This window comes from Anomaloglossus baeobatrachus, chromosome 1, assembly GCF_048569485.1.
Source record: "Anomaloglossus baeobatrachus isolate aAnoBae1 chromosome 1, aAnoBae1.hap1, whole genome shotgun sequence".
Taxonomy (NCBI): Eukaryota; Metazoa; Chordata; class Amphibia; order Anura; family Aromobatidae; genus Anomaloglossus; species Anomaloglossus baeobatrachus.
This window is the reverse complement of record NC_134353.1, coordinates 917,869,771-917,897,159: the sequence shown is the minus strand read 5'-3', so window position 1 is coordinate 917,897,159 and position 27,389 is coordinate 917,869,771. Positions and strand designations below refer to the sequence as shown.

Here is a 27,389-nt window from a genome sequence, read left to right as displayed (position 1 = left end):
TCGGCAGAACGGTTTTCTGGCGTCGAGCTCCTGGAGGACTCGTGGGCAACCTCCTCATTGCTGTCCACAGCACCGTCCTCCCTCTCTTCGGCTCCTGCCTTAGCATTGGCCAGTTGCATAGCTCTGCTCCTGGTGCCATCAGCCATTCTTGCAGACTTTTGGTCACTGACACAGAACTGACACCTGATGCCTCCACACACCTTACAGTATCTGCACTCTGACACTCTAGTGTTGAGCTAGTCTGAAGACCCCAGCAGCCACAGCTGCTGCAGGCAGTCTTTAGTGTCTGGGAGTATGGGTCTCACACTCACACACACTATTATCTCGATCCCACCGCTATGCCACCAATATGTCACAAACCACCGGGGGGGTCACTCAGAAATCCCCCGCGCTGGCTACCAGTACGTCACAATCGGGGGGTAACAAGTGGGGGTCACCCCTCCTTTATACCTCCCGACAGACAGAGCACGTGACGCGCTCTCTAGCGCCCCTCTTATAGTCAGGCCAATTATGGAATTGCCCGACAATAAGCAAGGAGGCCGCTATACTACTTATGCCGATTATTGAAGGGTCCCCGGTGAGAGTAGGGTATATATTCCCCCGACCTCCGCGGGCGGAATATATAAAATCTCCCCGAATCTCACTGGCCTCCCCACAATAATCCTTGGCACAACTCGCTGCCACCAACCGCTTCACGGTAACTATTAGCCGAACACACAGACGTGGGATTCAAGATCGAGATAACAGAACAGCCCAAGATTAATTATATAATTTAATCAGCCTAAAGCACACTAGAAACTACAATATATACAATAGGGAATCTACAGAATATACATATGTCAGAGTACAGTTACAGATAAAGCATGGTTTTCAAACAGGTATGCAATTCAATCAGTTACCTTGTGCGTCTGGCCACAGGGGGGCGCTGTAGACCAGGTTTCCAGGAACTCCCACAGATGTTTCCTACACGTGCCCCCAGCGAAAGAACACTGGAAAATGGCCGAAGTAGGGTTATCAACCTGGACAAATCCAGGTCCCCTCCTACCTTAGTGACCTCACAGGGAAGCACTGCCACTCCCCCTGCATGGATCAGAATTATCCAGCAAAGGGGATATTGGCCATAACTTTGCCTGGGAGCGCCGTAGGCAGACGCCAACGGTCTCATTGTGACAGTTATGAATTTAGCTACAGAACGAGGGGACTCATGACCTGTCTGCCAGTTCCCCATTGGCTGATATCACGCCTGGGGCATTTCCCAATGTCCTGCTCCCATAAAAAGGGTGTGCCGGCATCGTCCGCATGCGGAGACACCATTTTTATGGTTGCCATATTTATCGGAAATATGGCTTGCGAGATATGAACCATTTTTTACTGGAGTCGTTCTGTCTGGCTATTTCCATAGCCTTGCTAATGAGATACAACTCTTGTTACAGGGTGACGGCAGGGAGTCATCCTGTGTCCATTGTTCCCACACCACCTCATTTCCATATCACAGGACATGGCCATGGAGGTGTAAGTGGAACACTGAGAACAAGAAGGGAGGGGGCACTGCCAGGGAGTGATGAGGGATTATGACTGGAGTCATAATTCATCTTCATATCCCGGGATTTGCCTCACATAAACCAAACCCAAACAAAATATTTTTATTTTCAATATTTTGTTGCGAATCCTTTGGAGGCAATCACTGCCTTAAGTCTGGAACCCATGGACATCACCAAATGCTGGGTTTCCTCCTTCTTAATGCTTTGCCAGGCCTTTACAGCCGCAGCCTTCAGGTCTTGCTTGTTTGTGGGTCTTTCCGTCTTAAGTCTGGATTTGAGCAAGTGAAATGCATGCTCAATTGGGTTAAGATCTGGTGATTGACTTGGCCATTGCAGAATGTTCCACTTTTATGCACTCATGAACTCCTGGGTAGCTTTGGCTGTATGCTTGGGGTCATTGTCCATCTGTACTATGAAGCGCCGTCCGATCAACTTTGCGGCATTTGGCTGAATCTGGGCTGAAAGTATATCCCGGTACACTTCAGAATTCATCCGGCTACTCTTGTCTGCTGTTATGTCATCAATAAACACAAGTGACCCAGTGCCATTGAAAGCCATGCATGCCCATGCCATCACGTTGCCTCCACCATGTTTTACAGAGGATGTTGTGTGCCTTGGATCATGTGCCGTTCCCTTTCTTCTCCAAACTTTTTTCTTCCCATCATTCTGGTACAGGTTGATCTTTGTCTCATCTGTCCATAGAATACTTTTCCAGAACTGAGCTGGCTTCATGAGGTGTTTTTCAGCAAATTTAACTCTGGCCTGTCTATTTTTGGAATTGATGAATGGTTTGCATCTAGATGTGAACCCTTTGTATTTACTTTCATGGAGTCTTCTCTTTACTGTTGACTTAGAGACAGATACACCTACTTCACTGAGAGTGTTCTGGACTTCAGTTGATATTGTGAACGGGTTCTTCTTCACCAAAGAAAGTATGCGGCGATCATCCACCACTGTTGTCATCCGTGGACGCCCAGGCCTTTTTGAGTTCCCAAGCTCATCAGTCAATTCCTTTTTTTTCTCAGAATGTACCCGACTGTTGATTTTGCTACTCCAAGCATGTCTGCTATCTCTCTGATGGATTTTTTATTTTTTTTCAGCCTCAGGATGTTCTGCTTCACCTCAATTGAGAGTTCCTTAGACCGCATGTTGTCTGGTCACAGCAACAGCTTCCAAATGCAAAACCACACACCTGTAATCATTAACTACTTCATTGATTACAGGTTAACGAGGGAGACGCCTTCAGAGTTAATTGCAGCCCTTAGAGTCCCTTGTCCAATTACTTTTGGTCCCTTGAAAAAGAGGAGGCTATGCATTACAGAGCTATGATTCCTAAACCCTTTCTCCGATTTGGATGTGAAAACTCTCATATTGCAGCTGGGAGCGTGCACTTTCAGCCCATATTATATATAGAATTGTACTTCTGAACATGTTATTGTAAATAGCTAAAATAACAAAACTTGTGTCACTGTCCAAATATTTCTGGACCTAACTATATATATATATATATATTATATAGAATTGGCAGATTCAGCCAACTTCACTGGTTTTTTTTTGGCTTAAAGAGGGACACATCCTCTAATTTTGTTAGGAAGGCGATAACTTGAGAAAAAAAGTTCCTTCTCCAGCGCCACTGGAGGCTGCACAAGTGCAGGGGAGAGGTGACCGTAACAAGCTGGGATTTTTTCTTTTGGAAATCACTTTCGGCTTTCAACTCCTTCCCTATATACACACAGAAAAGATAAGTACTGCACCCCAAATATTGTACCTAGAATATATGATCTGTAATGTGATACTAATACTAATTGTATTCTTATTGTAAATTAACAGTAAGTGAAGATAAAGAAACCCACCGTGATATTTCTCTAATATGAAATAACAACTGACCAGCACATCCAAACAGAAACACATGAACCGGTGTAAACTGAAAATGCAATATACTGCTAAAAAATATACAGCTGCACTCTGAAACACTTACCGTATTTTTCGGACCATAAGACGCACTTTTTTCCCCCCAAATGTTGGGGGAAAGTTGGGCGTGTGTCTTATGGTCTGACTATAGGGCTGCGGCCGGGAATGAGGGTGCTGCGGGTCATCGGGGGCACAAGCAGGCTGTAGCAGCGCCTGCTCGTGACCACGTGGGCCCGCTCATTACATATGCACGCCTATCCTCCCGCCCATTTCTCAGTACAGAAGCCGGCACTGACAGGTGGGCGGGAGGACGAGCGGGGACGCGCGCATAGTAAAGAGCCGGCCGCGTGATCACCCCTGGCAATTACAGCCTGGAGTGATCATGTGCGGCTGTATTCACTGCTCCCCGCGCGTCATCATGAGCGCGGGGTGCAGTGAATCAGTACACTCACCCGTCCCCGTGTGTGGAGCCGTCCCCCTGCAGCACGCGATGTCTTCCTGTCTGTGCCGGTCAGCTGATCTGTGCTGAGCTGGTCAGCTGATCGGCACAGACAGGAAGACATCGCGATGCAGCAGGGGAACGGCTCCACACACACAGATCAGTGGTGCAGAGAGGAAGATGATCGGTGCTGCAGGGAGTGAGAAACAGGTGAGTATAAACGTTTATTTTTTTCTCTGTGCTATAGGATACAGGCCATATACCAGGATGGTATATGAGCACGATGGGGGCATATAGCAGGATGGGGGTATATGAACAGGATGGGATGGGAGTATATGAGCAGGCAGGATGGGGGTATATGAACAGGATGGGAGTATATGAGCAGGATGGGAGTATATGAGCAGGATGGATGGGGGAATATGAGCAGGATGGATGGGGGGTATACCAATAGGATGGGGGTATATCAATAGGATAGGGGTATATGAACAGGATGGGAGTATATGAGCAGGATGGGGGAATATGAGCAGGATGCTGGTATAGGAGCAGGATGGGGGTTTATAGCAGGATCATATACAAGGCAGGAGGATCATTACCAGGATGGGGTACCTTAGTAGAGAATTTGGGGACATTACCCCCATAACAGTGTCAGCAGCAGATCCTCGCCCCATATCAGTGTGTCATGACCACATTTTTTGCTTAAAGTTTTATTTTCCCATTTTCCTCCTCTAAAACCAGGGTGCGTCTTATAGTCCGGTGCGTCTTATAGTCCGAAAAATACGGTAGGTATGCAAACATTGAATATAGGAAGTTTGGAACTGCATTACTGCTATTGAAAATGAGGTTTAAAAATGAAATAGTGTATAAAATGGCCAGTTTATGAGAGTCCAACAGCCAGCGACAAGGCATATCTTTGTTTTAGTCCTTTACTTAATATGCCTCAATCTGGACCTACAATTCCTATATTCAGTGTTTGCATACAGTAGCATTTCGGAGTGAAACTCTATTTTTTTTTTTCTGTACATTTCATTTTCAGTTTGCACCTGTTCAAATTTGTCTGTTTTTATGTCATATTGTAGTCCATTCCTTTCTGACTGAGTACTCCTCCCACTAGCCTAAGGCGGATTTTAATTTCAATATAAGTAGGTTCTTGCTCACCCATAAAATTGTAAAAAAACATAAAAAACAGGCGTCTGAGACACCCCGCATCACTAATCTTTAAGTGACAGTAAATAAATACACAGAAAAAAAATCTTTTATTTGGAAAAAAAAAAAATAGAAAAATACACCCTCTTTCACCACTTTATTAATCCCCAACACACACCTCCAGGTCCAGCATAATCCACACGAGGTCCCACGACAACACATCCAGCTCCGCTACATCTCCCAGCCAGCGGCTGTAGAGAACGACCGCCGGCTGTGAGTGTAGACAATGACTGAGCCATGATGAGCGATGACTGCAGGCAGATGCTGTCACAGGCTGGGGGCTCGTCTGACTGCAACCAATCACAGACAGGATGGCCAGTGGGCGGGGAAAGCTGCGCAGCACAGGAAGTGAATGTGTGACCCAGAAGCAGTTTGCCGCCATGACACTGAAGGGGGTGTTACACGCAGCAATATCGCTCGTGAAAGCACCCGCCCCCGTCGTTTGTGCGTCACGGGCAAATCGCTGCCCGTGGTGCACAAAATCGTTAGGCGCCATCAGATAGGACTTACTTGCTTAGCGACATCGCTGTTGCCGGCGAACCGCCTCCTTTCTAAGGGGGCGGTCCGTGCGGCGTCACTAAGCAGCTGCCCAATAGAAGCTGAGGGGCGGAGATGAGCGGGACATAACATCCCACCCACCTCCTTCCTTTCTCATTGCCGGCGGCCGCAGGTAAGCTGTAGTTCGTCTTTCCCGGGGTGTCACATGGATTGATATGTGCTGCTTTAGGAACGACGAACAACCTGCGTCGTCCACAATCAGCGATTTTTTTTTTTAAAAATGAACGACGTGTCAACGATGGACGATAAGGTGAATATTTTCCATTAACGGTCGTTCCTTGCTGTCACACACAATGACGTCGCTAATGATGCCGGATCTGCGTGACCCCGGTGATATATCGTTAGATAAGTCACTGCGTGTAACTGGGGCCTTGAGTCTCATAAGTATGACACTGTCACTTAGTCTTTGTTTTCTTTATTTTTCAATTAATTTCCCCAGTGCCGGATCCGGATTGTGCACCCGGAATTCCGGGTGCGGCACTCGGGCATCTTTGAAACAGTGCAGATCCGGACTTTTACAGTCCGGATCCGCTCAGCCTGTTTAAATCTGTCTACACATCTGTCTTCATTAGGGTATCAAAATACAGCTTCTGCCTATGGAAGTCTATGGAAAATGGTGGGAGAGAATACAGAAGGTCGAAAGGTGCAGAGCACATTAATCCTGCGCACGAGCAGGATTCATCAGTAGCAGCACAGGCACGGAGTAGCCTTTCTCTTGAAGATTTGCCATCTCTGTTGTGCTCATGTGCCGATACTGGGGCAATCTGCGCACGTGCAGCATTTCAGTACAGACAGCCCGGGCCCAAGGGAACCAGCATTATCAATCAATGACACCGAAGGAGCTTGGCGGCCCTATAAATAATACATCACAATTGGCATTAGAGTGAGAAGGGGCTAATATGCTGAGCCTAAATTCTCCACTGGTCTCCCCTTCACTCCCCATCACGAATGCTCCCGGGAGCCGTAAGTGGAGTGCATCCCATTTACATTATTGCTTGATGAGAGCTTTTCTATCACTTTAATTACTTATAGGAGTCACCGGCCGAACAAATACTTTAATTATTTGATTTTGACCCTGAGATGTTGCGGGCAGGAAACTTATCTGTATTTGCAGGGAGCTGCAATTTATCATCAGCCGAATAATGACTTTTAATAGATGCAGGGGGATTATAATTACTGGGTGTCCAGCTGTGATCGCTTCCCGGCCCCTCCTCAGACGCTCCGGCCACATGAAATAAAAGGCACAGGGTTTTTTCTTTCTTTTTTGCTTCTAATCTGTTGTTGGAAAGTTACACCTTGAGGATAAGATAAGAATGTTAATGAATAATGGATGCGGCGCGGTGAACCTCTGATGGCGATAATGTCATTTATTTGTAGAAAGTCCCATTAGTTTTTGGGTACATTTTCTATTTGCGTCGTGCAAATTTTTTTTCCACCATTTTCAGAACACCCTGAATATGGTACATATTTTTTTTTTTTTTTTTTCCTTTTCCCCATATGATACTGAATTGCTGCTGATGTTCAGCACATCTGACACCCAATGGTAACAGCTGGGATCAGGTTGTCAGAAGAAACTGCGCCAACCAATAGCGCCTACAGAGGCTGAAGATCCCCATCCATAGACCATGCAAATTGGTCTTGGGATGCCAAATTTGCCCCTAGTTTTACCATTGGTGTTACCCTATCAGATCCTTTCCCAAAATGTACCCGAGAAATCTGTATTTGACACTACTGCAATCATAATGACACCGAGAAAGTGCGGCGACTCGTTCTGTACCCGCTGTAGTTGCGGGTAGTTTTTACCATTTTGTTAATGAGAGCTGTGACTAGTCGCAGGAGTGTAAGTTCCCTGGCTTGTCGGACCACTTAGCATGTATTCATACCCCTCTGAGCATGATAACCTCCTTTACAATGCCCAGCATCAAGGCAACTGCCCATGATCGGAAGTCGCCTGCACTTATGGTCATGCACAATACTTAGAAGCTGAGTGTATGTGCGTGTGACCAGAAGTGTGGGCCACTTCCGATCATGGGCAGTGAGCATCTTTAAAGCTGGGTACGCATACACCCGGCGTCAAAGGAGCTAAAGGCTGACTATTACAAAGTCGCACACATGCTTCTGTCTTTTTCATTTTTTCATTAATTTTCAGCACCCCTGATATGCAGTTTGCAGCTTTTATCCAAGTTTTAGATTTTTCTCTTGTGGGAGTGTCTCTCCCAGTAATATAGGCTGGATGTGAGCTCTGTGTGTACTCTGGAAGCTGCTGCCTTCATTTTTGTGTCAGTACAGCTTCTATCCTGCTCTTATTTCTTCTCGATTCACTTTCATGCATCGGCACAGCTACTATCCTGCAATTAATGGCTCTCCTTTTCTGTAGCCCATTTTCTCTGCCTTCATTAGGACTTGAGACTTTCTCCCTACAACACTTCAGATCTATGTATAACTTCCTGCTGCTTTCAGTGAGAATTGAGGGGGACAGGGGAGAGAAACACAGTTAATGGGAGTGTACCACCCCTGCAGCAGTCGGACTGCTCGGATCCGGGGGTTGCCATGGCTCGAGTGTCTCTGAACCTGGGGGCTTGCGGTCACTCAAAAATAAAAGGGGGTTATTTACAGGGGATAAGTGTTTGTGACGCCACAAGTGGTTGGCAGTAAGGGGAGTACCACCGCTGCCGATAGGAGTACCCGTGGGAGATGGAGTGGGGCAGCCCGATGATGATCCCTCCATGGGTAGGGTAGGCCCCGGGATTCTAGATGGTGGAGGTATAGGAAGCGTGGTGCAGACTAGGCGGCAGGCGGGATGTCAGGGGGAAAGCAGCGTACTCACTCAAACCGTGTGGATGTTGGTGCGACCATTAAGTAGACTCTGACACAGGAGTAAACCAAGTCTCTGGGTGCCGCTGACACTCTGGGGAGCTCGTCCTGGAATCCGTCCTCGTTGGTATTGCTAGTGGTCCTGGGCTTGCCGCCATGCACTTGTGTTTAGACGTTTCTGAGTGACCCCTCGGCCTGAAGCTTTCAGGGTCCCACTCCCTATAGTTAAATAGAGGAGCTGTGCTCTTGATGGCTGGCACTTGGGATATCAGTGGGCCGCATGAGCTGGAAAGCCCTATCCCCCTCGTTGTGTTGGTGCCTTCGATCTCTGAGCTGTTGGACAAAGTTCATAAAGAGACTATCCTCCATAGGTTAATTATCAGGTTGCGTGAAGCTACTCCCTGATCTAGGGTCCAGTACCCCGCCATGCTCTGTACCGGTTCGGTTACTAGATTTTCCAGTGCCGACTGTTCTCCAAAAACTAAGTGTGGGCACTTTTCTCCAATACCCTTCGACCGGGTCTCTGACTCCTCCAGTCCCAGACCACCGTCTGTGACCTAGCCAAAGTCTCCCAGGGAGCTACAACTCCCCTAGCTCCTCACTCTCTGAGGGCTACTACTGAACTGACTATGTCCCTCCCACCAGTCTGCCTGACCCCTAGACGGGTGGCCCTTTTCCAGCTAGACCACCCACTGGTGTGCCTGACGGTGTGGTGTGAGGTGTCGCTAGGATTTGAGTGCTGATGGAAGCAATAACAAAGGTTAGGATCCCAGAACCATGGAGGGCGAGTTCTGCACCAGAAGAGAAAGGAGAGTGCAGTTCCCTGTGACACCCTGATTAGGTCAGGGGCGTCACAGGAGCTCTGACAGCTTTTTATCCAAATTGCAAAAGCAGGCAGCCAGATAAAGGACTTCTAAACACTCTACAGCAAAATGATAGAAATAAAAACTTTAACTTTACACATGGAATGAAAAGAAACAAAAAATATATATCTACAAAGTCTCTGAGATGGTGATTAAAGTGATCCTGTCAGGTCCAATATACAGCCAGAACCATGAGCAGTTCTGGGTGTATATTGCTAATCCCTGCCTAACCGTCCCTGTATCTAATAGCATAGATATAGAGATCTTTAGAAATCGCATTTTTAAAGATCCTTTATGATATGCTAATGAGCACAGGGACTAGTCTCAAGGGTGTTTGTTCCCCCGACTAGTCTGCTCTCTTGGCATGAAAGTATGCCCACAGGAGTGTGCGAACATGCTATGTGATGCCCAGCGGTGACGTGTGTACCTGGGTCCGTTGTCACCACTTCAGAGCGCTGGGCTTAGGGCCTATGCACATGATCAGAAGCTCCCAGCACTTCCGGTCATGCACACTAGACCGCTCTGAAGCCGCTATGGGTATACACCCAGCTTCGCAGTGCGTATGACCAAATGTGTCAGGGCTTCTGAACTAACGCCCTTGCAACTAGTCCCTGCACTCATTAGCATATCATAAAGGCTCTTTAGAAATACTTTTTCTAAAGATCTCTTTTTATCTGTTACTATATACAGGGACGGTTAGGCAGGAATTAGCAATATGCACCCAGAACTACTCATGGTTCTGGGTGCAAATTGCACTTGACAGGTTCCCTTTAAATACTCCTTATCTAAAGGGGTTCCCAAACGCTAAAGGTGATCACCTCCTCGCAGGATAGACGATAACTTTTTGATTGGTGTAGTGCCGACCACTGGGAAGCCTCCTGATCCTTGGATCTGGGCTCTAAATTTCTTCATTTATTGTGTATGGGACACTAGAGAGCCCATTACGGTGCTCCATTCTGACAGGGCATTTTAGTGCCCCATCATCTGTGTAGATAGGAAATAACTTAAAACCCGATAAGGTTTCTGTTAATGATTGTCTCTAAGGTAGATTTTCCAGGCAGAAAAAGACCAAGCGACTTTAGTTCTCTTACCCCGTATCATTAGTTTACAGTCCATATTTAAGATGACCGTTTTACAAAGGCTTAAAGGGGTACAGCATCTTCATTTGGTATACCTAATGCCTGAAGTATAAGTCCCCAGACGACCATGCTGCCTTATGAAGAATGAATGAAGAGTTGTGTACAGCCACGTCTCCTCAGTCTTGGCCTGGATTCATCAGCTGGTGGCCACCTTACTTATCTGGCAGGGTGACATGCCCCTGCTCTGGAGATGGCTCCACATGCCACCTGGGTCTGTCAGAAAATAAGAGGTTATCCGCCCTCCATAGGAGCACTGTTAAAGGGAACCAGGTTTTTGCTATGTAATCTGATAGCAGCGTGATTTTTTTATTATTATTATTAATAATAATTGATATTATTATTATTATTAGCGCCATTTATTCCATGGCACTTTGTGAAAATGGTATACATAATAGGGACAAATACAATAATCATGACCAATACAAGGCACAGACTGGTACAGGAGGAGAGAGGACCCTGCCCGCGAGAGCTCACAGCCTACAAGGGATAGGTGAGGATGCAGTAGGTGAGGGTATAGTGGGTCGTGCGGAGCTATGGCAGGTTGTAGGCTTGATGGAAGAAGTGGGTCTTCAGGTTCCTTTTGAAGCTTTCTACGGTGGGTGAGTCTGATGTGTTTGGGTAGAGAATTCCAGAGTATGGGGGAGGCATGGGAGATATCTTGTATTCGATTGTGGGAAAACGAGATACGAGGAGATCTTATGAGGATCGAAGGTTATGTGCAGGTAAGTACTGGGAGACTAAAGGCCGCTTTACATGCAACGACATCGCTAACGAGATATCGTTGGGGGTCACGGAATTCGTGATGCACATCCGGCCTAGTTAGCGACGTCGTTGCGTGTGACACATATGAGCGACCGCTAACGACCGCTAAAAATCAAAAATACTCAACATATCGTTGATCGTTGACACGTCGTTCATTTCCCAAATATCGTTGCTGGTGCTGGACGCAGGCTGTTCGTCGTTCCTGAGGCAGCACACATCGCTACGTGTGACACCCCAGGAACGACGAACAACAACATACCTGCGTCCTGCTGGCAACGAGGTGGACGTGTCGTTAATGCGGCTGCACTCTGCCCCTTTGCTTCTATTTGCGGGCCACTGTGTGATGTTAACCTCCCCCTTAAAAAGAGGTTCGCCGCCCACAGCGACGTCGCTAGGAAGGTATGTGCGTGTGACGCGTCCTAGCGATATTGTGCGCCACGGGCAGCGATTTGCCCCTGACGCACAAACGACGGGGGCGGGTGCTTTCACAGCAGTCTTTAGTCACAGATATATGTAGGGCCAGAAACCCTGATTCCAGCGATGTGTCACTTCATTTACTGGGCGCAGCATTTATGATACAATCACTTTTTTTTTTTCTCCCGCAGATCTAGCAGTGCTCGGAATGCTCAGCTCTGTATAACCCCGCCCCCACCATGGATTGGCCGCTTTCTGACCATGTACAATGAGCACAGAATGCTACCAATCAGTGCTGGGGGCGGGGTTGGACCACGTGGCATGAGACATCTAGTCCTGTAATGATAATCTCCTGCTGATAAAACACTGTATTCAAACAATATTATACAGCCATCACTGAAATCGAACTTTTGCCCCTAAATTGTGCTGCTCTCAGATTCCTAACAAAACCTGGTGACTGATTCCTTTTAAGAAATTCTGAATGTTCCAGGGGACCCCCATTTTTTTTTTTTGTTTGGGACCCCCTTTATTAGCCTTAGTGGGCTGTATCTATACATAGTGGCTCTATCTTTGGGGGAGTCTGATTTTCCATTCATTACTCCTATATTTGTCTGTACAGGGCTGGCTGTGGTATCTATCCTCAGTTCTCGTCTAGACACAGATTTCATGTAAAGTAATTCGGCTTCCCTTCCTACCCCCCTTCTTTCTACTTCTCTCCTTTTTAAAAAGCTCCTTGCTAATAACCTTAATCATTTTATTTTGGATACTGGGAGCAGGAGCCGCGCTGCTCCCAGAGGAACGCCTAAGAACTTATTAAAACATTGCAAGTGTTTTTCCTTCTCGCTGTCTGTTCCAGCAGCAGCCTCGCAGCTTAAAGCCGAGCAGAGCAAACCCCCAGGGCCCATTAGCTTTAACTTGTTTACCGCACTGATATCTATATGTTAAACGACAGGAGAGTTCAAGTTATTGAATAATTTAAAATTCCGCTCTAATTGGTGTCATATGACCTGCAAAAGGCCACGGATGACGCCGCGAGCACGCTGCGAAACACTCATGAATAATGCATGGGCCAGATCATTCATTTGCTGCCGCGTCTTGTTAAGAGACAGAAGTTTGTATGTAATAAAGGATAATGCAACACCTGTAAGTATTTAGTTCAGAAACTCGAAGGTAATCTACCTTGATGATCGCCTCGCGAAAGACGCCAGCGTGCACCACGTAATGATACCGGAGAGATTGCGGGCCATTTATACGGAGCGGGACGTTGGCACCGCTCAGTGTGCAGCTGTTACACAACATATTCCGCTTCTCCGGGTTCTGCCCTTCATATAGTCAGGTAGATGTACGATACAACACAACCGCAGGAGGGCTCATTACACAAGGGAAGGGGGCAGCAGAAAATATCCCATTGTTTACATCAAATTTTAAGTTAAATGTGTTTTGTTTTTGTAAACTTTTTTTTTTTTTCCAAATGCGTGCAATTGTCACAATGGCTACTAAGCTAAATACTAGACTCATACTTCCTGTTAAGTACAGAAGATTTTTTGGCGATCTCATTATCACAGGCAATGACACTAATATATACAGTACATAACACAGGATCCACCTTTCATAATAAGTGATGTCACAGCTCACCTCCTCCTTCTGCACAGTGACTTATCCCTCTATATACAGTACATAACACAGGATCCACCTTTCATAATAAGTGATGTCACAGCTCACCTCCTCCTGTACAGTGACTTATCCCTCTATATACAGTACATAACACAGGATCCACCTTTCATAATAAGTGATGTCACAGCTCACCTCCTCCTGTACAGTGACTTATAACCCCTCTATATACAGTACATAACACAGGATCAACCTTTCATAATAAGTGATGTCACAGCTCAGCTCCTCCTTCTGTACAGTGACTTATAACCCCTCTATATACAGTACATAACACAGGATCCACCTTCCTTAAAGGGAACCTGTCAGCAGAAATTTCCCCTAAAACCTAAAAGATTCCCCCTCTGCAGCTCCTGGGCTGCATTCTAGAAAGGCTCCTGTTATTATTGTGCCCCCTTTCTGACCAAAATACAGAGTTTATAAAGTGGTACCTTTTTGGATTTGGATTCTGTAAATGTGACACGGGGGCGGGCTGCCTGGCGTCCGTTATTCTGCCTCCTGCCGCTTTAGGCCGTCCCCCATCGCTCCTTTCCATAGCTGTGGACGCCGCCCAGTGCTCCACAGGTCCCCGCGCATGCCCAGTGCTCATCTCTCGTGGATGAGCACTGTGCCCAGTGTCACCGCTGGTGACGTGCGCGCAGGCTTTAGATTATGGGCGGTGCTGTGATGTTTATTACCAAGCAACCGCCCATAATCGCGGGACCGCGCTTTCCCCCTCTGCGTTCTTCGTTCTGCGCAAGCGCGGTGCTGCTGACCCCACGTCACCTCCTTCCTATCTATTTCCTGCCTCAGGGCAAGATGGGAAGGAGGTGACGTGGGGTCAGCAGCACCGTTGTTGTGACTCTCACAACGACATCTGGTGAGTAGTTTCACCCTCCTCCCACCCCTTATATACTGGGGTAAGACCCTATATGCGCTTTTCTCTCCACAGATTTCTTATCTAAAAAATGGCCCAGGACATTCAGCAACAACCAACGACCTCACAGCAGGGGCCAGGTTGTTGCTGGATGTCACACACAGCAACATCGCTAGCAACGTCACAAAAGTTGTTCGTTAGCAGCGATGTTGCTAGCGATGTTGCTTAGTGTGACGGGGCCTTAAGTGAAAAGACTGATAACTAATCTCTATATATAGTAGAGAACACTGGATCTACCGTACCATTCAATGTGATGTCACAGCTCACCTCCTCCTGTACATTGATTGATAACGCCTCTATATTCTGTAGATAATACAGGATCTGCCACTCACAATAGGGGGATACCACACCATTATTCACAATGTGATGTCACAGCTCACCTCCTCCTGTACAATGACCGATAACTCACCTTTATACCGTAGATAACAGACAGGATCCATTATTCACAATAGCTGATATCACAGCTCACCTCAGTCTCCTTGTGCAGCATCTTTTTGTCCACAAACCACTCATTACATACGTCACTAGGATCGGAGTCAGTCTATTGCTAATCTGCTGTATATTCCCAACAGTAAGCAGCAGTCTAATATTAGTCCTAGTGGGCAGTGTGAAAATTAAATTGCAAGATTTCTGACTTTTATTTGTTTACTTTTTTTTTTTTTTTTTTATTAAATATAGATTTGTGATCTCAAAAAAAAATCTTAAGTGAATTAAAAAAAAAAAAAAAAAAATGTATAACCTGTTGTTTTGAACAGGAAATAGATTTGGGTCATACTTTATATTAAAGCAAAGCTGTCACCAGAAAATTGTATTTTTAAATCAAGGTTTTGTTTTTAAATCTATTTTTCTAAAATAATTGTTCAATTATTTTTTTTTTAGATATATATATATATATATATATATATATATATATATATATATATATATATATATATATATATATATATATATATATATATAATATAATTATTATTTACATAATGTTTTGGACATAAAACAAAAAAAAAAAAGCGAGCTCTTGCAATTCTTACATTGGTCTTTAGAGCCATTGTAGACTGTAATTTCATTTTGTTCCAGGAAACACCTGTACCTGTCCACAGTAGTTGAATCCTGACCCCTTCTGTTGTACAGAAGCATCTAATGAGCATGTTGTGAGGTTGTGTAGGGAGGGGGAGCAGGAGAGCTGTGACATCACCTTTTGTGATTTTGTGGATCATATGTAATAGAAAAACTCAATCATTGTAATCCTGCTCTGATAATGAGCCTGCTGTAAACTTTTCCTGAAAGGACTAGTAGTAGGAATCTTAATAAAAAAAATTTAGCGGCTAGTTTAAGAACTGGAAGATTAATAGTTTAGGTTTAAAAACACCAAACAATAGATCATTTTCTCATGATGGCTTCCCTTTTTGACCCCTTTGCAACATTCAATATTTATGTATGGGTGTATGGATCAGGCAGGTACAGTCATATGAAAAAGTTTGGGCACCCCTATTAATGTTAACCTTTTTTTCTTTATAACAATTTGGGTTTTTGCAGCAGCTATTTCAGTCTCATATATCTAATAACTGATGGACTCCAGTAATATTTCTGGATTGAAATGAGGTTTATTGTACTAACAGAAAATGTGCAATCCGCATTTAAACAAAATTTGACCGGTGCAAAAGTATGGGCACCTCAACATTAAAGTGACATTAATATTTTGTAGATCCTCCTGTTGCAAAAATCACAGCCTCTAGTCGCTTCCTGTAGCTTTTAATGAGATCCTGGATGAAGGTATATTTCACCATTCCTGTTTACAAAACAATTCCAGTTCAGTTAAGTTTGATGGTCGCCGAGCATGGACCGCACGCTTCAAATCATCCTGTTAATGTTGGCCATAAATTTACTTTGATGCAATCTAGTCATGCATCCCTCTTAAACTGTCTGCAGTCCAAATTATGAGTCACTCGTGGTAGCATGCATACCACCCTCTTTCATAACACACCAGAGACGTACTTGGATATGAATAGAAAGTAAGACTGATTTTAATACGGAAGTTGTACAAATATTTAAACTGAGTTATTGGCTAGCTGCCAAGAATACGTAACACGTCTCCCATTGGATAAAATAGAACAGCTTATTCTGTGATATACAATATACTGGAATGTGCTTGCTTCCTCATTTATATTAAGCAATGTCAGCATGATTCACTTGTCACAAGACTCTGTCTGAGTCTAATGCCAAGAGATATATGTGTGGTACAGTTCAAACACCATCTTAAATCCTGTTCTTTATGGATATCTCCATATAACTCTTATATACTCATAATAGTTCATAATCTTGTCCATAACATCCCACAGATGTTCAATGATATTCAGGTCTGGGGACTGGGATGGCCATTCCAGAACATTGTAATTGTTCCTCTGCATGAATGCCTGAGTAGATTTGGAGCGGTGTTTTGGATCATTGTCTTGCTGAAATATCCATCAATCATGGGTGGAGCTGAGCTCCGGCTGCAATTATTACCGTATCTTGTTGTATCCGGCTGTCAAACTGACTGCGCGACTTAACAGGCTACTGGCATATGGGCGCACCTTTCTAGCACCTATCAGCACGCCCATGATGTGATCGCTAGTCGACGATGGGTTGCTGTTTTTACAGCAGGGGGTGCTGAAGACTTCCGTGCTTGTCATAGTAGCCTGTGGCCGAGCTTCAAAGGAGACTGTGATTTTCACTACCAGTATATGCAGCAATGCAGTATATATACCGCATACAATTAGATGATTGCAGCCTCCAGTCTCCATGAAGGGGACTCTGAACAACTGAAAAGTGGGGAAAAAAAATCCAACATATTAAAAAGCACACGTAACTGTTTTATCTTCTGTAAGGGACTGTCATCGTAAAATTACCTTTTTTTTTTTTTTTTTTTTTTTTCCTCTTTCTTTTTCTAGTGGTTGGTAATAGTTTTTGATGCAGATATAGAAAAAAAGTTTTTTTTTTGTTTTTTAGATTTTGTACAATTAATGTTTCAGTTATTTTCATATTCCTCATAACACCATGTTGCTCATGCCACTGTGAGCAGCTTCCGTGGCCACAATGTTTTAGTCTGGTGATCGTCCTGCATGACCTCTTCATACTTGTATCCGATCATGCACACCTGAAACATCATTGGTCGGTAACTGCAATGGGAGCTGCCAGCAGCTGATTTTGATGATTTGTCTAAGTGCATTAATGTATCAAAACCTTGCTCACAACCATTTATAACCTTATTTACTGCAGTCAAGGCGTGAACGTATGTGGCGTTCATGCTTGTAGCTACACAGAGATATCTGGAAAATTGTTTCCATTTTTTCATCATTTACAGATCACCAATACGTCAGAATATCTTGCGCTTTGTATAATTACACGACGTTTCAGAACGTGTGTGTGTGTGTGTGTGTGTGTGTGTGTGTGTGTGTGTGTGTGTGTGTGTGTATACAAAGCAAGAAGGCCTGCGGAGACACCATCACATGTTTCTCAACGCTGGCAGGAAACTAGCCAGGTCTTTCACCGGGAAGGAACAACCACGGGAAGGGCAGTCTCCAGTCAAGGAGACCACCTATGCCAAACATGGTATCCATCCACAGACAGCTGTTTCGGGGTATTTGCCCCTCATCAGTGTGGAGTAGGAAACTGGCTAGTGGGAGCAATGCCTAGTAGAAGACTATATGACTACCTAAGGTCAACCATCCTTATATTATATATATATATATATATATATATAATATAAGGATGGTTGACCTTAGGTAGTCATATAGTCTTCTACTAGGCATTGCTCCCACTAGCCAGTTTCCTACTCCACACTGATGAGGGGCAAATACCCCGAAACAGCTGTCTGTGGATGGATACCATGTTTTGGCATAGGTGGTTTCCTTGACTGAAGACTGCCCTTTCCGCGTTTTTTCATTCCCGGTGAAAGACCTGGCTAGCCACCTGCCAGCGTTGATAAACATGTGATGGTGTCTCTGCGGCTTCCTTGTGTATATATATATATATATATATATATATATATATATATATATATATATATATATATATATATATATATATTGTGTATATATATATATATTGTGTGTGTATGTATATATATATATGTATATATATATATATATATATATATATATATATATATATATATATATATATATATATATATATATATATATATATATATATATATATATATATATATATATATAATATATATTGTGTATATATGTGTGTGTATATGTATGTATGTGTATAGATAGATATATATATTTATATTATAATATTACACACACACTCTTCGCTCATAGGTATTGGGCAGCATTTGCATCAGCAACATTTTTAGTACAAGGCAAGTTTTATTACTCCTTTAAGCCTTGGAGGAACTACCATGTTTTTCCAAAAATAAGACACTGTCTTAACATTTTTTTGCCTCCCAAAAAAGCACTTTTTTTTTTTTTTTTTTTATTTGGAGGAGGGCTTATTCTTGGAGAAACACGGTTGGGGGTAAGTTTACCCCCCAAAAAAGCAGACCCCCCCCCACTTCCCAGGAGACTCATACTCACCAGACCAGGATGTCTGCGTGGTTCCCAGGTCCTCCTGTGATCTCCGGTCAGTGCTGCACGCAGTCCTACCCTGGTGCTAGATGACACGCACGCACGCACACACACACACCAGATCGCAGGCACACACAGCCGAACGCAGATACACACATCCGATCACCGACACAATCACATCCAGCACTTATGGCCGCAGGGAATGAAGCAAGTCACGTGTCCGGCCGCAGGTTTTGTTTGTTGCGCTCCACCGCACTGCCTTTCAGGATTCTGCTGGCGAGAAGATATCGGTGTCGCTGGATGAGGGGAGTGTGTATGCGACCCGATGTGTGTGCGATTTGATGTTTGCGTGTGCGATCTGATTGTGTGAGATCTGGTGTGTGTGTGTGTGTGCGATCTGATTGTGTGTGTGTGTTTCTGTGAGATCTGATGTGTGCGGGTGTGTGATCACTGCAGGTCCTGCCGCTCAGTGTCGGGTGAGTGTAATTGCCGGGTGCCGCTGTGTATAATGAAGTGTTCTGCAGTATTTGTAACCTTTTTAGCTGCACGGACACTTCATTATAGATCCGCGACTAGGGCTTATTTTTTGGGGAGGGCTTATATTTAAGCCTTTCTCCGAAAATGCTGGAAATCCCTGCTAGGGCTTATTTTTGGGGGAGGTCTTATTTTTGGAAAAACACGGTAGTACACAAAACAGCTGTGCTCCGGCACAAAGGTAAGTATAGCAGGACAGTACAGTACATCCAGCAGGTATAAGTCTAAGGCTGGGGTCACACTGGCGTATAACATCCAAAGTGAGTGCATCGGATGTGATATGTTAATGACACTCAGCTCAAACTCTGCTGTGAGCGTGAGTTGAGTGTTATTCTACTGTGCTCCGAGTCTCTCGCATGCAAGAATTGGAGCAGAGGTTAGGAGAAGAGGGAAAGATTAATCTCCCCACCTTCTCCATTGTCTGTCTCTGCTTACATAGCAATGCACTGGGATGACATCAGAGTGCAGTTCGATGTTTTGCGTGCAACCATTGACCTGAATGAGTGCACACTGTGGAAGATGCGCTGCCAATCGCAGATCTGCTCTGCCTCATTGAAAAACATTTGTCAGAGTGCAATATGATCTTTTCTCGCATTGCACTCCTCCATATTATACGGTAGTGTGAGCAAGCCCTAATATTCTGGCAGGTGCCCTTCCAGTGCTCCGGCAGGTGCCCTTCCAGTGCTCCGGCAGGTGCCCTTCCAGTGCTCCGGCAGGTGCCCTTCCAGTGCTCCGGCAGGTGCCCTTCCAGTGCTCCGGCAGGTGCCCTTCCAGTGCTCCGGCAGGTGCCCTTCCAGTGCTCCGGCAGGTGCCCTTCCAGTGCTCCGGCAGGTGTCCTGTAATTGGGACGTCCATTGCAGCCCAAGTTGCAGGGAGAACATTCCACTGGAGTGACAAAAAAATCTGTGGTACTGCTGATCTGGGTTTCTATAGAACTTCTGTTCACTATAAAGCCTTTGATATGTGCTCTCCTTGCGGTCAGTGGATGGAATCTTACTTAACACGAATGGTTTGCCACTATGTGCCGGTGTAGGAGTGTGTTATGACCCGAGTCCAGAACGAGAAAGAGAATAGTGGTGTTGAGGATTACTCAGACATATTTTGTAACGGGTGCATCAACACATTTTTACAAAATGAGCAAAACCAAGTTTTCGGCATCTAAATGTCAGGTGGAGAGTCTGCAAGCTGAGATGTTGAGCTTATGCAGTGATGTGTGGCTTGCACTATGATCCTGTAATCTATGCAATCCCAACAGCATCTCCTAAGAACAGATCATAGTTAAGGTTTAAAAGCTCAGATAATTGTTTATTTTTAATTTTATTCCCTTTTTTTTCCCCAAAGGTGCCTAAAACCCCACGACGGCCTACAGCAAGTGAACTCAACGGGTCCTACCTCGCCCACCAGAAACCCATGCCAAGTAGTGAGAGTGAAAGCCTGTACCCCATTGTGCCGCAGCCACTATGCAGAAGTGACCCCACACCTCGGAGTGGTTATCACTACATCCCCAATAGATGCTCTTCTGAAAACTGTCTCCAGAGTAAATGCCCTGGTGCCCGGCTATCCCATATGCAGTATACAGATTACCCCTGCAGCCATCACTGCAGCAGTGCCTTAAAGCAACCGATATCCCATTGCTGCTTACACCCTACATGGCATGACGAAATAGGAAGAATCCCTCCTGGTATGTCAGTAGTGCGACCACCTGAAGAGTGCTCATTCTCAAGATGCTCCACCGTGTCGGGCACGAGCCAAGGAGAGCGAGCGAGAGGGAAAGATTCAGCCATTGACAAAGGAATATCGGAGCAGCGGAAGCAGGAGCTGCTGCTGCAGAAGCTGGAGGTGGAGATAGAGCGAGAGCGGTTACAACAACTTTTAATGCAGCAGGAGGTCAAACTGCTGGAGAAGCAGCAACAGTTGCAGCAGGCACAGCTGGAGGCAAACAGGTGAGGAGCTACATCACTGGTTGGTTACAAAGGATATTATAACATTTGGCCATTACACATTAGGTTTAGCTTCGCTGTAGTGTAGTCATGGCCGAGCCTCCGCTATGCTTCGCTGTAATCATCGCCAAGCCCCCGCTATGTTGAACTTTAGTCATCCCCAAGCCCCTGTTTTGCTTCACGGTAGGCATCCTCGAGCCCCTGATATGCTTTACGGTTGGTATCCCAGAGAGCCCAGCATGCTTTACTGTAGGCATGCTTCATTGTAGTATCGTAAGTATTTCTGAACCACTGCCAATATTTACCATAGTCATCTTCGAGCTCCCTCTTTGCTTTCCTGTAGACATCCCCAAGCCACTACCAGGCTTCACTGTAGGCATCCCCGAGCCTGCGCTATGCTTCACTGTAGGCATCCCCGAGCCTGCGCTATGCTTCACTGTAGGCATCCCCGAGCCCGCGCTATGCTTCACTATAAGCATCCCCGAGCCCGTGCTATGCTTCACTGTAGGCATCCCCGAGCCCGTGCTATGCTTCACTATAAGCATCCCCGAGCACGTGCTATGCTTCACTATAGGCATCCCCGAGCACGTGCTATGCTTCACTATAGGCATCCCCGAGCACGTGCTATGCTTCACTGTAGGCATCCCCGAGCCTGCGCTATGCTTCACTGTAGGCATCCCCGAGCCCGTGCTATGCTTCCCTGTATTCATCCCCGAGCCCGTGCTATGCTTCACTGTAGGCATCCCCGAGCCTGTGCTATGCTTCACTGTAGGCATCCCCGAGCCCGTGCTATGATTCACTGTAGGCATCCCCGAGCCCGTGCTATGCTTCACTGTAGGCATCCCCGAGCCCGTGCTATGCTTCCCTGTATTCATCCCCGAGCCCGTGCTATGCTTCACTGTAGGCATCCCTGAGCCCGTGCTATGCTTCCCTGTATTCATCCCCGAGCCCGTGCTATGCTTCACTGTAGGCATCCCCGAGCCCGTGCTATGCTTCACTGTAGGCATCCCCGAGCCCGTGCTATGCTTCACTGTAGGCATCCCCGAGCCCTTCCCTGAGGCATGTTGCATCGTAGGTAATTCTTGAACCCCTGCAAAGTGTCACCGTAGGCATCCTTAAGCTCCACGCTGTAACCTAACTTGCTATGGGGGAGTGAATATTTTTCATATATTGTCAGACAAAATCAGTCCACATAATATGCTCTGCCTGTCATAAAACACGGAGCTTCAGCCTAGTGGGAATGCTTCTGACAATAGACTGGTAGCTTATGGTATGGGCAGTATGCAAGTAATGGCTCTGTTGGCACCACTTAATATTCATTTATTGCCATATTTTTATTCTACCTTCTGATATTTAAAAATTCCTCCTCCCGACTGAATGTGATATGACATTGTGCCTGACCCCCTCCCCCCCCCCCCCCCCCCCAGCTGGCCTGAGGGAAACCTTTGTGTCCTGCTCTCCAGTGGAAAAAGAATAAAAAGCGGCTCACATGTGACTTGCATGTTCATTTTCATGCTTGCGTTCATCACGTAGCATGAGTGGTTGTAGAAATGTTGTTAGCTTTTAGGCATTTGTCATATTAAAGGGGCATTATGGCTTGTATGTAGAAATCGTGGAGGCAGTGTGATGGTCGGGCATGTATGGCTTCCAATGGCCCTGGTGCACTAGTGGTTATTGATGATGTGACTGAAGAGAGAAGAAGCAGAATGAATTCTGAAGTGTACAGGGCGAAATTTTTTTGCTCTGATTCAACCAAATGTTGCAAGGCTGATTGGATGGTGTTTAGATGGACAATGACAAAAACATACGGTAAAAGTGAAGAAGTGGAATATTCTTCAATGGCCGGTTCAGCCCCATCCAGCTGCATTTCACATAATTAAGCCCTTAACAACCTAGGACGTGTATATATACGTCCTTTGTTGCCTCCCTCCCTTTTGATATGGGCTCACGAAGTGGGGCCACATCTTTCCCCACACATAGCTGCACGTCGACTGATCAGAACAGCAGACAACAGGCGTGGGTGGATCGGAGATCCTGTTAACCCCTTAAATCATGCTGTCAAACTCTGACAGTTCGATTCTAGCACGCTCTGGCGGGGATCGCGCTGTTTCCCGCTGTGATCACATTGCGCCAATGGGTTGTCATTGACAGTGTGGGGTTAGATGATGTCCCCTGTTGCTGTCACGACTCGCTTCCTGTGAATGCCGGCAGAGCCCCGACACTCACAGGAGAGCAGAATTCCTGCTGATCAGATGGATGCTGAAGCACTGCTCTGATCAGCAGAAGCTATCAAATAGGGGATTTTATTCCTTATTATACACTAAGAGGACTAATAAAATCAATAAAAATATGTAAAATAAAAATGAACCCCCCCCCCCCCCAACACACAAAGTTCAAGTCACCCCTCTTTTTGCCCCAGTGAAAATAAAGCAATAAAAAAATACATATTTGGTATAGCTTGTTCAGAAATACCGATCTGTAAAAATATAAAATTAAAGTAAAGGGCATAGTGAGAAAAAAAAAACCCCAAAAATCCAGAATTATGTTTTCGATGGCTGTCGCAACATTGCAATAAAATGCCATAACAGACAATCAATATATCACATGTGCACAAAAATAGTATAATAAAAACGCCAGCTCAAGACTCAAATAAATAAGCAGTCACAGAGCCAAGATGCCGAAAAATAAGAACGCTACAGCTCTCGGAAAATGGCGCCAAAGTACAATTCCTTTTTTTTTTTTTTTTTTTTTTTTTTCTTTTTATACCAGCTTCCGAGTTTCTTTTCACGACTTGGATAAAAGTAAAACTACACATGTTTGGTATCTACAACCTCGTATAAACAAAAAAGAAAAATTGTGAAATTGAACTTTTTTTTTTTTTGCAATTTCACCGTGCTCAGCAGAATAAATGTTCAAAAGTACAACTCGCCCTGTAAAAAAAAAAAAAACGCTCATATGGCTGTGTTGACTGGAAAATAAAAAGGGGAGGAAGAAACTGGCAATCACCGGGTGGTAAACTGGTTAAGGCAGAAAGACCCAGAAACCAGCAACAACTGAAGTCACTGTAGTAAAGACGACAAAGCCGCACAGAAGTAGAAAACCCAGAGTTTGGTGACGTCCATGGCTTCCAGACTTAAGGCCGTCATTCTCTACAAAGTATTAAAACATTCTATGTATGATAAACTATTACCTTTGCATGCAGAGCTAAAATCAAGAAGACTTGGTCCCTGTCCAAATATACTGCTCAAAAAAAAAAAGGAAACAATTAAACATGGATTTTGTATTTTAGTGTACCCTTTTTTATTTTTTTTTAGCAGTATATTTCTGGACCCAACTGTATGTACACAGTGATTTCTCCAGCAGAATAGTGAGTGCAGCTCTGCAGTATAATACAGAATAAATATAATGTATTTAGAAGCTAACTTCTGTGTAGACTGTAGTCGAAGCGGCACCTTATAGCGACACAGTGCAGAGCACTCTGTGTCTTATTCTTGGTGAGGACACCTTTTTATATATATATATATATATATATATATATATATATATATATATATATATATATATATATATATATATTCCATCACCAGTAAAGAGCAAGTTAAAAAGTTAAATGTTTCCGTGCTCTGAAGTTCACTTGGTTTCCCGTCATCTCCTGGCTCCCTTCTCCATCTCGTTGTCGTTCCGGCTGCATTACCAGACCTTCAGTGCGTCGCCTCCGTTCCGTCTCTAGGTTCTCAGTGAGACGTGCAGTGTGCCGGTGACGCTTCTGTGCCCCGGACTCTCCCAGAGATCAGCGAACCACACAATCTTAGAAGAAATGATAAACAGGAGCTTATACCAAATATGTAAGACCTTTTCTCAGCCTCGGACTCCATCCAACTACAAAATGTTCTGTATGGACTGTTCACTGCAAAACTTAGGGTTCTTTCATCTTGTTTTGTTCAGCCCTTCTTGAATCAGATATTATCTGCCACCAGTACACAAGGGGAACCCATCTAAATATATTTTAATTACTTTTTTCAGTGGAGGTGGCGGAATCAAAAAATATATAATATTTATATAATATATTATAAAATATTTATTTTAGTTTTATTTTAAATAATTGCTCAGATTCCCCATTTTTATTTCGGACTTTTTCCTGTGCTAAGAAATACCCTACATATGTGCTGCCAGGAGCAGTAGGAGAAGGGACGTGACTGTTAAGTCATGGGTCTCCTTTCTTAAGTTGGGCATATATGAGGCTGTTAAGCTTTGTCCTCTGATCGTGGCTGTTGGACGTGTGAAACCAGCCATACCCGGAGTATCCTTCTGTTTCCCCTGTTCTACACCTCTATAAATGACAGTGGAACCTCGGTTAAGGAGTAACCCAGTTAGCGAGTATTTCGCTATGCGAGCAAAGCTTGCTGTAAATTTGTAACGCAGTTTACGAGAAAGCTTTGCTGTACGAGCAAATACTCACCGCACACACTTCCGGTTCCATACTTCCGCGCTCTAACCCGCTCTTGCAGTCCACACAAACACAAACAAACACGCACACACAAACACGCACGCACACACACATATTATGCTCCCCTTACCTTCCATTCCATCACCGGCCTCATGGTTCTTGTAGTTCGCCACTACAGGATGGAGGAACTTCCGCTGTCAGCCACTTCTCAAAGACAAGTGCGCTGACCAATCGGAGGCAAGCGACTCCTGCCTTTTGACGTCAGCGCTCTGGCAGTGGAAGCTCCAGCATCGGTTGCGATGGTTACCCAATACAGATCCTGTACCGGCGAACTGCAAGATCCAGGAGGACGGCGATGTAACGGAAGGTAAGGTGAGCCTAATAAGTTTGTGTGTGTGTGTGTGTGTGTGTGTGTGTGTGTGTGTGTGTGTGTGTGTAGAATGGGGCATTGAACAAGTTGTGGAACAAATTGTCTGCATTCCATTGATTTCCTTTGGGAAATCTTGCTTTGCTAGACGAGTAACTTGGTTTACAAGCACAGTCCCAGAACGGATTGTTCTCATTAACAAAGGTTCCACTGTACTTGGAGTTTTGTAGGGAACAGGAACTGTCATTTTTCAATCGTCATTTGACAGTACTGCAGCTAATGAAATCCTGGCATACTACTGCCTCCCATTGTGTGTTGGCCATACATGAACATCGTAAATGGGGGAGCGGGATTCAGTGCCATTCTAGGCAATAACACTGAGCGTTGGTGACACTTCTGCCCTCCGCTCCTCAGTACTCGGCCCCCCAATCTCTAGCGTTGTGTTGTGATAAGCGAGTAGTACCGGGCTCGGCATTCGTAACAAGCAGTTGGATGCTCTGATGGGCGTGACAAGAGTACCTAAGTATAATGGAAGTCAATGGGGGACTCTAGCATTTTCCTGGAAGAGTTCCCCATTGACTTCCATTATACTTGAGTATTTGAGTCGTGGCCATCCAGACATCCATCTGCTCCTTACAAGTGCTGAGCAGCCAAGCAAGGTACCGCTCCCTGATCAACAAGTGAAGGAAAAGAAACCAGCTTCCGGGAAAAATTTCAATAAAATCTGCTTCTTTATTGGATTCTTTAAAATTCTAGAAAATACTGAATTTCACAAGAAATACAGGAGTCACAACCAGCACTGGACACCAGACGCGTTTCAATTAGAAACTGATCTTAGACTTGGTGAGTCTGATCACTAGTTATGGGGTCTCCACTTCATGGCTGAGTTGCTGCTGTTCCTTCCACTCCTCAGTAATATCACTCGCAGATGATGGGGGAAGGTTTTAGGCTATGCGTGCCCAGGGAGTATTTTATACAGAAATGATCTGTATCTTCTGGCAGAAAAACGCACCAAAAACGCAGTGTGTTTTTTACCATGCGTTTTTCAGAATTAAGTCAATGGGTGGAAGGACTGAGAAACGCTGGCAAAAATGCACCAAGAATTGACATGCTGCAGATTATTTACTGCACCAAATCTGCAAGGGGAAAAAAAGCAACACATACACAAGACTTCAGAATTCTCATTGACTTTGCTGGCAAATCTGCACCCAAAAACGCAGTGTGCGCACATGGCCTTAGGATGAAGAAATGTCATGAATGGACTTGTTAAATCAGTGGCTCCTATTACAGTATGCACTGGTATCTGTGAGC

General features: G+C 45.0%; 1 protein-coding gene across 1 annotated transcript in view; it reads left to right on the top strand.

Annotated features, from left to right (window-relative positions):
• KIAA1328 (KIAA1328 ortholog) overlaps window positions 1-27,389 on the top strand; it is a 249,927-nt gene that overhangs the window by 136,674 nt on the left and 85,864 nt on the right. Inside the window, exon 7 of the mRNA XM_075327734.1 lies at window positions 20,666-21,267. Coding sequence (XP_075183849.1) covers window positions 20,666-21,267 — 602 coding nt within the window. The remainder of the gene's footprint in view (window positions 1-20,665; window positions 21,268-27,389) is intronic.